At 45.5% G+C, this 10,000-nt stretch overlaps 1 protein-coding gene across 5 annotated transcripts in view; it reads left to right on the plus strand.

Annotated features, from left to right (window-relative positions):
* Nucleotides 1–10,000, plus strand: part of LOC113822607 (uncharacterized) — a 304,937-nt gene that overhangs the window by 205,934 nt on the left and 89,003 nt on the right. For all 5 annotated transcript variants that reach the window (XM_070123624.1, XM_070123625.1, XM_070123626.1 and 2 more), the window contains exon 2: nucleotides 8,030–8,217. In XM_070123624.1, coding sequence (XP_069979725.1) covers nucleotides 8,030–8,217 — 188 coding nt within the window. The remainder of the gene's footprint in view (nucleotides 1–8,029; nucleotides 8,218–10,000) is intronic.

Below are 10,000 nucleotides of genomic sequence, written 5' to 3' on the forward strand. Positions count from 1 at the left end.
CAAGAACAAGAAAAAGAGAGAAAGGGAAAGAAGGAGAAGGAATAGGAGTAAGAGAAAAAAAATTGAAAGAGCAGTAGGAAGAGGAAGATGAGGAGAAAGAGGACGAAAATAAGACCTTAGGACCAAGACGAAGAATATGTTCTATAAACAGAATAATAACAAATAAATAAGACGCACCCACAACAAACGCACGATTAAAGCTACGATTTATATTTACTTCATAATGAATCCGGATCCAAAATGATTCAAATATTTACTCTAGATATTAGTGTTCCCCCAGAGACCGCGGCGCTAATGAGGCCAGAACACGCCCACCGAGAACTCCATTCTTTACCCGCTTTGCACACGAGGTAAACAAGGCCACGCTGTATCGGCGCAGAGAGACACAGCGCGCTCGACAGCTTTGTTTCCCGGGAGCATTGCAGTGCGACAGAGGGGATCGGTGGGGGAGGGAGGGGGAGAGGGTGGGAGCGGGAAGAGGGAGAGGGGGTTGAAGGGGGAGAGGGAGAGGGTGGGAGGGGGGAGAGGGAGAGGGGGTTGAAGGGGGAGAGGGAGAGGCGTGGGAGGGAGGAGAGGGAGAGGCGTGGGAGGGAGGAGAAGGAGAGAGGGGTTGAAGGGGGGAGAGGTGAAGGGTGGGAGGGGGAGAGGAGGGGAGAGGAGGGGAGGGGTTGAAGGGGGACATGGGGTGGAGGGGGAAGGGGGTGGGAGGGGTGAGAGGGGGGAGGGGTTGAAGGGGGACAGGGAGTGGAGGGGGAAGGAGTGGGTGGGTGAGAGGGGGGAGCGGAGGGGAACAGGAGGTGGAGGGGGAAGGGTGGGGATGGTGGAGGAGGAGGTGAAAGGGGTGGGTGGGTGAGAGAGGGAAAGGAGGTAGGGATGGTGGAGGAGAGGGAAGGGGTTAGGTAGGTAAGGGAGGATGGACAGGGAGTGGAGGGCTAGGGAAAAATGAGAGGAGAAGGATGGGGGGGACGGTGGTGGAGAGGAAAGGGGTGGGGAGGGTAGAGAGTTTGAGTCGGAAGGGGGGAGGGAAAAAATCGGAGAGGGGGGGAAAGAGGGAGGGAGGCTTTACCTTTGTATCTTACCTGCGAAAAGTGTCGACAGCTTAAATATCCAATTACGTTGCGACAGGTATTGAGGAACGAAGCAGGAAGCACAAAGCGAGGCTGGGTCTGTGTGTGTGTTTGTGTACGCGTTTTCTCTTCTCTCTCTCTCTATTTCTTTCCCTCTTTCTCTCTCCGCGTGTGTTTGTGTACGTGTCCTCTGTCTCTGTCTCTCCGTCTCTGTCTGTCTCTCTCTCTCTCTCTCTCTCTCTCTCTCTCTCTCTCTCTCTCTCTCTCTCTCTCTCTCTCTCTCTCTCTCTGTCTCTCTCTCTCTCTCTCTTTCTCTCTCTCTCTCCTTCCCTCCTTATACCTCCCCCTCCTCCTTCTTCTTCTTCTCGTCTTCTTCTTCTTCTTCTTCTTCTTCTACTAGTACTACTTCTTCTTCTTCTTCTTCGTCTTCGTCTTCTTCTTCTTCTTCCTCTTCTTCTTCTTCTTCTTCTTCGTCTTCTTCTTCTTCTTCCTCTTCTTCTTCTTCTTCTTCTTCCTCCTCCTCTTCTCCATCTACCTCCTCCCACTCCTTCCCTCCTTATTCCCCTCTTTCCTCTCCCCCTTTTCCCCTCTCCTCTCCCTCCCCCTCTTCCCCAGCACACACGCTAACAACCCGCGCACACAATGGCCTGGTACCCTCGGCCGCCCACTGGGAAGAGAGGGTTTTTTACGCCGCGAATTGGACTAAGAGGAGGAAGGAAAAGAGGGGAGAGGGGGAAGGGAGAGGAAGAAGAAGAAGAGAGAGAATGGAGAGAGAAGAGGGGATAAGGGAGAGCGGGGAGAGAGGGAGGGAGAGAGTGAGTAAGAGAAAAAAGAGAGAAGCAGACAGAGCGAGGAAGATAGAGAGAAGAAATGGTAGAAAGAAAGAGAGAAAGAGAACTGGGATGAGAAAGGAAAGGTGTAGTGGAAAGGAAAGGTGGAAATAACATTTGAGGCAACTAGAAACAGTTTCTATTTACGATTCTATCCAAAGTCAAAATACACAAGCAGTTGTGTTGCAACATTAAAAATAGAAAAAAAACGCAAAAATAAAAACACACACTCACGCCACAAAGGAGGAGAACACTACAAAAAGAACAAATAAAAGACAGCAATGAAAGAAGAAAAAGAAAGGAAAAAAAAGAAAAAAAGATATATCGAGGAAGCAAACATAACGAACAAAAGCAAGCATGGAGCGTGGCATCAGATATGACATAACAGTACACGTGCGCTGACAAGAATATCCAGGTGGCTGGGTAGAGGCCGGCCAGCTGAGGGGGGAAGGGGCGTGACTCACGGGGCATGTACGCGTCTGTGCAGGGGATGGAGGGGGTGGGGTGGGGTGGGGGGGTTGTTTGTGTGTGTGTGTGCGGGGGGGGGGGTATGTGTGAGTGTGTGTGTGGGGGGGGGGTGTTTGTGTGTATGTGGGTGTGGAGTGTGTTTGTGTGTATGTGTATGTGTGTGTGTGTGTGTTTGTGGGTGTGTGTGTGTCTGTATGCGCGTCTGTATGTCTGTGCGTCTCTGTGTGTATGTCTGTGTCTGACAGCCTTAGAAGACAACACATACACTCAAAGACCTTAAACAAAAATGTTAACCATATATATTTCTGCATCATATCAACAACGCAAACAAAACCCAGACAACAAAACCAACAAACCTAACCTAACCCAACCCAACCAACCTAACCCAACCCAACCTAAACCAACCTAAACCAACCCAGCTCAACCCAGCCCAACAAGTCCACCCCAACTCAATCTAAACCAACCCAACCCATCCAACCTAAACCGACCCAACCCAACTCAACCCAACCCAACCCAACCCAACCCAACCCAACCCAACCCAACACAACCCAACACAACACATCACAACCCAACCCAACCTAAACCAACCTAAACCTAACCCAACCCAACCCAACCCAACCCAACCCAACCCAATCCAACCCAAACAACTCAACCTAAACCAACCCAACCCAACCCAACCCAACTCAACCCAACCCAACCCAACCCAACCTAAACCCAACCCAACCCAACCCAACTCAGCCAACCCAACCCAACCCAACCCAACCCAACCCAACTCCAACCTAAACCAACCCAACCTAAACCCAACCCAACCTAAACCAACCCAACCTAAACCAACCCAACCCAACCCAACCCAACCCAACCCAACCCAACCCAACCCAACCCAACCCAACCCAACCCAACCCAACCCAACCCAATCCAACCCAACCCAACCCAACCCAACCCAAACCAACCCAACCCAACCCAACCCAACCCAACCCAACCCAACCCAACCCAACCCAACCCAACCCAACCCAACCCAACCCAACCTCTCGTAACTCATATAATAACAATCAAGCGTTAGTTTCGCAGGAGCCAGCCAGTCTGTCCACCATTTGGGACGTGTAAGTGAGATGCAGGCGGAACGATAATCTAATTGTGCAGTCTAAATGGGCGTTCCAAGTGCTGTTGTTCTGATGGGCGGGGCAAAGGGGAGGTGTGGCGAAGGGGCGGGCCTCGGAAACATTGTTAGATTGCGACCACCTGTTCAGTTTCTTTTCGTTTTTCTTTTTTTCTTTTTTTTTTAATATTTTCTTGGGGATGTAAAATGCGTTTATCAGGGGAAATTAGTGTCTTGAGCGGTTATAACGAAAAGAGAGAGAGAGAGAGAGAGAGAGAGAGAGAGAGAGAGAGAAAGAGAGAGAGAGAGAGAGAGAGAGAGAGAGAGACGGACAGACAGACAGACAAATAGAGACACAGGCAGAGGCAGATAGAGAGGCAAAAGCAAAGGTAAAAGCAGACATACATACAAACAAAGAGACTGAGAAAAGGAACAAGCCGCATAGAGACAAAAAATATGGGCTAGAGAGAGATAGAGGGAGGGAAGGAGAGAGAGAGGTAGAAAGAAAGAGAGAAAGAAAAAAAAAGAGATTAAAAGGAAAAACAGCAGGATTAAAACGTGATATTTTTCCCTTTTTTTCCTGTTCTTTTTAAGGCCACCCACAGGACACAACAATAGACCGCAATCAGGCAAAAAAAAAAAAAAAAGAAAAAAAAACGAGGTACACAAAAAATGGAATTTAGAATAAAAGATGTTGAAAAATTGATGGGAAAAAAAAGAAATAAATTGTTGAAAGGCAGTATAATGTGATTTGCAATGCTTTCTGTGAGAATAAATAATTGTACATGCGTATATAAATACATGAATAGATAGATAGATAAATAGATATATAGAGAGACAGATAGATAGATAGACAGGTAGTTACACTGATAGAGAGTTAGACCGAGAAATAGATAGCTAGATAAGTAGATAGAGAGACAAATAGGTAGATAGACATGCATATATACTTATATACGTATGAATGTGTATATATACTCCTATTCTCACCACGGAATTAATGTTCAATAGATAGGGAGGATTAACGAAAAAAAAAAAAATCACTTTAGATTAAAGTAAATTTTTAGGAGACAAAATTTCTATACGTAGGGCAGACATTTTTTCTTATATAATTAATGTAGATACCTTCCTTCTCCATTTTCTTTTATTCTTAATAATGATAAGAAAAAAAAATCAGGAGACAAAATTTCTGTACGTAGGGAAGACATTTTTCTTTTAAAATTAATGTAGGTACCCTCCATCTCCATCTTTTTATTCTTATTAATGATAAAAAAAAACGTTTTAAAGAATATAGTGACTAGATTCTCCCATCTCCATTTTCTTTTATTCCTAATAATGATAAAAAAACGTTTTAAAGAATATAGTGACTTGGTTCTTCGCACAATGAAGACGCACTGAGGAGGAGAAAGGCGGAATATAAGATAATTTCATGCCAGTTGTCCTGCAACTTTGCAACATCACCGCACTCCTGCTCTTTCTGCCTCACCCACTAAAAAAAAAAAAAAAGAAAAAAGCAATTTTAAGTGTGTGAAAACGGCCTTGTCTCACCCCCCCCCCCCCCCATTCATCCCCCCACCTATTATCCTTCTCTAACCTTCCCCTCACTCCCATACCCTCCCCTTCCCTCCTTTCATCTCATCCTTCCTGCCCCCCACCCCATATCCTCTCCCTTCCCTCTCTCTATATCCTTCCCTTCCCCTCCTTCACCTCATCCCTCCCTGCCCCCCTCCCACCCCATACCCTCTCCCCCCTTACTCCTTACCCTGAACCCTCCCCTTTCCCTCCCTCACCCCCATACCCCCTCCTTCCCCTCCACCTCGTACCTCCCTTCTCCCTTTCCCCCTCCTCCTCCCCTCTCGACCCCACAACCTCAGTACCCCCACCCCCCGCCCATTCACTTCTCCCTTCCCTCCCTCCCTCCCCTCCCCCCTTTCACCCTTCCGCTCCACGCTGGGCAACAATTGGTCTGATTAAGGGAGCATTAGGGTTACATTTTCTCCCTTAATGTCGCTCCCTCGTTGATGCTGCGGAGGGGAGGGGGAGGGAGAGGAGGGGAGGGGAGAGGAAGGGGAGGGAGGGGAGGGGGATGGAGGAGGAGGGGAAGAGGGAGGATGAGGAGGGTGGGAGGAGGGGGGGGCAGGATGCTCTTCGCCCGCAGATGGGTATCTTCTGGTCCCTTCTAATGTGTGCTGTTGTGTGTGTTATTGTTATTTATGCCGTTTTTACGTGCTTATTTTTTCGGTGATTCGTTAGTTCCCATTTTAATGGGGTTGTTATCATTGCTTTCGTTATTCTGCGTGTGTGTGAGTGTATGTGTGTGTGCGTGTGTGTGTATGTGTGTGTGTTTGTGTGTGTGTGTGTGTGTGTGTTTGTGTGTGTGTGAGTGTGAGTGTGTCTGTGTGTGTGTGTGTGTGTGTGAGAGAGAGTGAGTGTGTGTGTGTGTGTGTGTGTGTGTGTATGTGTGTGTGTGTGTGTGTGTCTGTATGCGTGTCTGTGTGTCTGTGTGTGTGTGTGTGTGTCTGTGTGTGTGTGAGCGTGTGTGTGTGTGTGTGTGTGTGTGTGTATGTGTGTGTGTGTGTGTATGTGTGTGTGTGTGTATGTCTGTGTGTGTGTATAAATGTATGTATGCATGTATGTATGTGTTTATCCTTTTATGCATTCAGTAGATACAGCACATTTAAATTCTACATTACTTTTCTCATTGCAATAACGTGATTTTGCAACAACCGACTCATTTGCATAGTTTCGCTATTCATTCTTTTACAATTGACTTTAATTGCAGTTTATATGAGTTTACCTAACCAGATAAACTGCAATTGATGTCTGCAATTAACTCTCATCGATTTATAATTTCCGCCGAATAATATACGCACAGCATTGTTGAAAAGCTAGGTATATGCTTTTGGAAATTATTGTTGCTATAAACCGTCATCATCTCGGTTTGTTATTGTTTCCAAGGTGCGATGACGTGTTTAGGTCGTGTTTTTGTGTAGTTCGTTCGTATGACTGTTGCCTTGATGTTGGAATGAATTCTCTCGTTTCAAGTGATTGTTATTGCTGGTTCGGTTTAATGGAGTTTGTAGTTGTTATTATTGTTTTTTTGTGTTTTGTTTTTGTTTTATCATGATTTTTTTATTGGTGTAGTTGTTGTTATTATCATTATTATAATGGCAATGATAGTAATTATTATTATTACAGTGGTGATGAAAGTAATGATGATGATCATAACAGTGATGATGATGATAATGAAGATGATGATAATAACGATAATAGTACTGATAATGATGATCATCATTGTTATTGATGTTTTTATTATTGTTATTATTATCATTATCATTATTATTATTCATTGATTGTCATTATCATTATAATATAGCCTCAACCATTGTCATTATCATCATTATCAACATCATTATCAATAACAGCATAATCATATTTCACTCTATTTATTCTTCACTTCCACCATCATCATTGCCATCGCTCGCCATTATCATTATCGTTATCGTCTCCCTTATCGTTATCAGCATCGCCAATAACAGTTGCAGAGTCGGCCCCGCACTCTATCTCCCCTCGGCGTGCGATCGCGAGGTTGAAATCGGAAATCGGTTGTGGAGTGGCGGCGCTAAGGCTTAAAATCGGCGAAATCGGGCTGGCTTTCATCTGGGATTGCTTCTGTCTTTGTGATGGAGGTGTCTCAGTGTGTGTTTTTTCCCCCTTTTTGTTGTTGTTGTTGTTGTTTATATTTAGATGTTTCTATCTCTTTTCCTTTTCTCTGTCTCTCTTGTTTCTCTCTCACTCTCTCTCTCTCTCTCTCTCTCTCTCTCTCTCTCTCTCTCTCTCTCTCTCTCTCTCTCTCTCTCTCTCTCTCACTTTCCCTTTTCCCTCTCCCTCCCTCCCCATCTCCTCATCCTTCCTTCCTTCCCTCTATCCCCCTCCCTACTCCCCCCTCCCCCCTTCCTCCCCATCTCCCTCTCCCTCCCTCCCTCCTTGCCTCCCCTCTCTCCCCATCCCCCCCCCCCCCCCGCCCTATCCGTTGATGCGAGTACCAAGCACTTCCGTCCAATGGCCGTGTTTCTCCCAAGTCGTTTTCGGAGACCTCGGCGCTAATGGGACCGGATTAATTTGGATGAGTTTCTGAAGTCGATAAGGGAGATTCTTTTTTTCTTGGGGGGGGGGAGGGAAGGAGGGAAGTTTGGGGATTGTTCTCTTGGGATAGTGATTTACTTGTATGGTGTTGATTTTGTTGTTACGGTTGTTGGTGGTATGGTTATTATTGTCGTCGTCGTCGTCATCATCATCATTATCATCATTATCATCACCATCATGATTATGATCATCATCATCGTCATTATCATCATCACCACCACCACCACCACCACCACCATCACCACCACCATATCACCATATCACCATCACCATTACTATTGAAATGATCATCGTAACACATATCACCATAACCATTACTATTGAAATGATGATCGTAACACATATCACCATACCCATTACTATTGAAATTATCACCATTACCCTTATCATGGCACCCCTAACCCCCCCCCCCCTCTCAATTGCAGTATCAACGACCCTGGAGATTCTGGACATCAAGGGCCCGAGTGTGATCGTCAATGGCTCGGTCTCGATGCTCGTCCTCGACTGCGACTACGACCTGACCGAGTACGACCGGCCGGGGCTGGTCGTCAAGTGGTACTACAACCGCCAGCCGTTCCCCGTGTACCAGTGGATTCCTAATAATGGTCCCCAGGTGGGTGGATTCTTCTTCTCTCTTATTTTTTTGTTCTCATTAAAAAAAAAAAAAAATCATGTTTCTCTCTCTCTCTCTCTCTCTCTCTCTCTCTCTCTGTCTCTCTCTCTCTCTCTCTCTCTCTCTCTCTCTCTCTCTCTCTCTCTCTCTCTCTCTCTCTCTCTCTCTCTCTCTCTCTCTCTCTCTCTCTCTCTCTCTCTCTCTCTCTCTCCACTGACTGCTCGTTTATCTAATAGGTATTAATGCAGTGTTTAATTATTTAGTTTTTGTATTATTATTATTTCTATGTGTTTCTGGGGAGTGGGTTTTCATAGTGGCTGGAATTGGAGGAAGGGGGAGGGGGGTATGAATAGTGATGAAGATAGTATTTGATAACGATGGTGATGATGGTGATGATATTGATAACTGCTGATGATGAAGGTGATGATGGTGATGATATCGTTACTGATATTGCTTGTGAAAATGGTACTATAACTATTATTATAATAGAAATAATGTGGATAAAAATGAATGATATTGCTTGTGAAAATGGTACTATAACTATTATTATAATAGAAATAATGTGGATAAAAATGAATGATATTGCTTGTGAAAATGGTACTATAACTATTATGATAATAGAAATAATGTGGATAAAAATTAATGAAAAAATAATGCAGAAAAGAATAGCACATACATCATAGGGACAACGACAGAGCAACAGAGTGAGAAAGAAAACTCATTATATACATAAAGGTCATCCAACGCGGTACTGTCAACACGAAACAAACCTTACGTACTGCTGATGCACAAACTCCATTAAAGTTCTCAAAGGATCTCGACTCAATCCCCTTTTATTTCGGATTCTCTTCTATGGGGAAAGGAAGGGGGCGGGGGCGGGGCGTGGGGGCGGGGAGAGGAAGCGTGGGGGAAAGGATGGTAGGGGGAGGGGTAAGAGGGAAGGTGAAGGAGGTGGGGGTATGATAAGGGGGGGAGGGGGTTGTTCATTAAGACACGTTTCTTTCGAGTTTTTTGTTTGTTTTGTTTTGTTTTGTTTTTTCTTTTTTTCTTCTTCCTTTCTCCTTGTTCCGTCCTCATTTCCTTTTTTCTCTGTTAATAGGTCTGTTTCTGTTACTGTGTCTCTGTTTTTATGTCCTCTGTCTTTATTTCTCGCTCTCTCTCTCTCTCTCTCGTTCTCTCTCTCTCTCTCGTTCTCTCTCTCTCTCTCGTTCTCTCTCTCTCGTTCTCTCTCTCTCTCTTTCTCTCTCTCTCTCTATCTCTCTCACTCTCGTTCTCTCTCTCTCTCTCTCTCTCTCTCTCTCTCTCTCTCTCTCAATCTCTCACTCTCTCTCTCTTCCTTCCCTCCCTCTATCTTTTCCTCTCTCTTCCCCTATCCGTCTCTCTCTCCTTCTCCTTACCGCTTCTTCTCCCTCTCCATGACCTCTCCCTTTCCCCTTCTTTCTTTCCCTCTCCCTCTTCTTCTCCTCCCCATCTCCTTCTCCCACCCTATGTCTTGCTCTCCCCTCCTTTTCCTTCTTTTTCTTTCCATCTTCTCCATCTCATTTCTTTCTCCTCCTCCCTTTCCCTTTCCTTTTCCTTCTCTCTCTCTCTTCCTTCCTTCCTCCCGCTCTTCTCACCCTTTCCTTCTATTTACTTTCCCTCCCTTTCCTTCTCTCTCTCCCTCACCCTTTCCCTCTCCCTCTCCCTCTTCCTCTTCCTTTCTCAGTCTCCCTTTCCTTCCCCCTCTCTCCTTCACCCATTCCCTCTCTTCCTCTACCTCTTCCTCTCCCTCTTCTTCTTCCTT

This window comes from Penaeus vannamei, chromosome 7, assembly GCF_042767895.1.
Source record: "Penaeus vannamei isolate JL-2024 chromosome 7, ASM4276789v1, whole genome shotgun sequence".
NCBI lineage: Eukaryota > Metazoa > Arthropoda > Malacostraca > Decapoda > Penaeidae > Penaeus > Penaeus vannamei.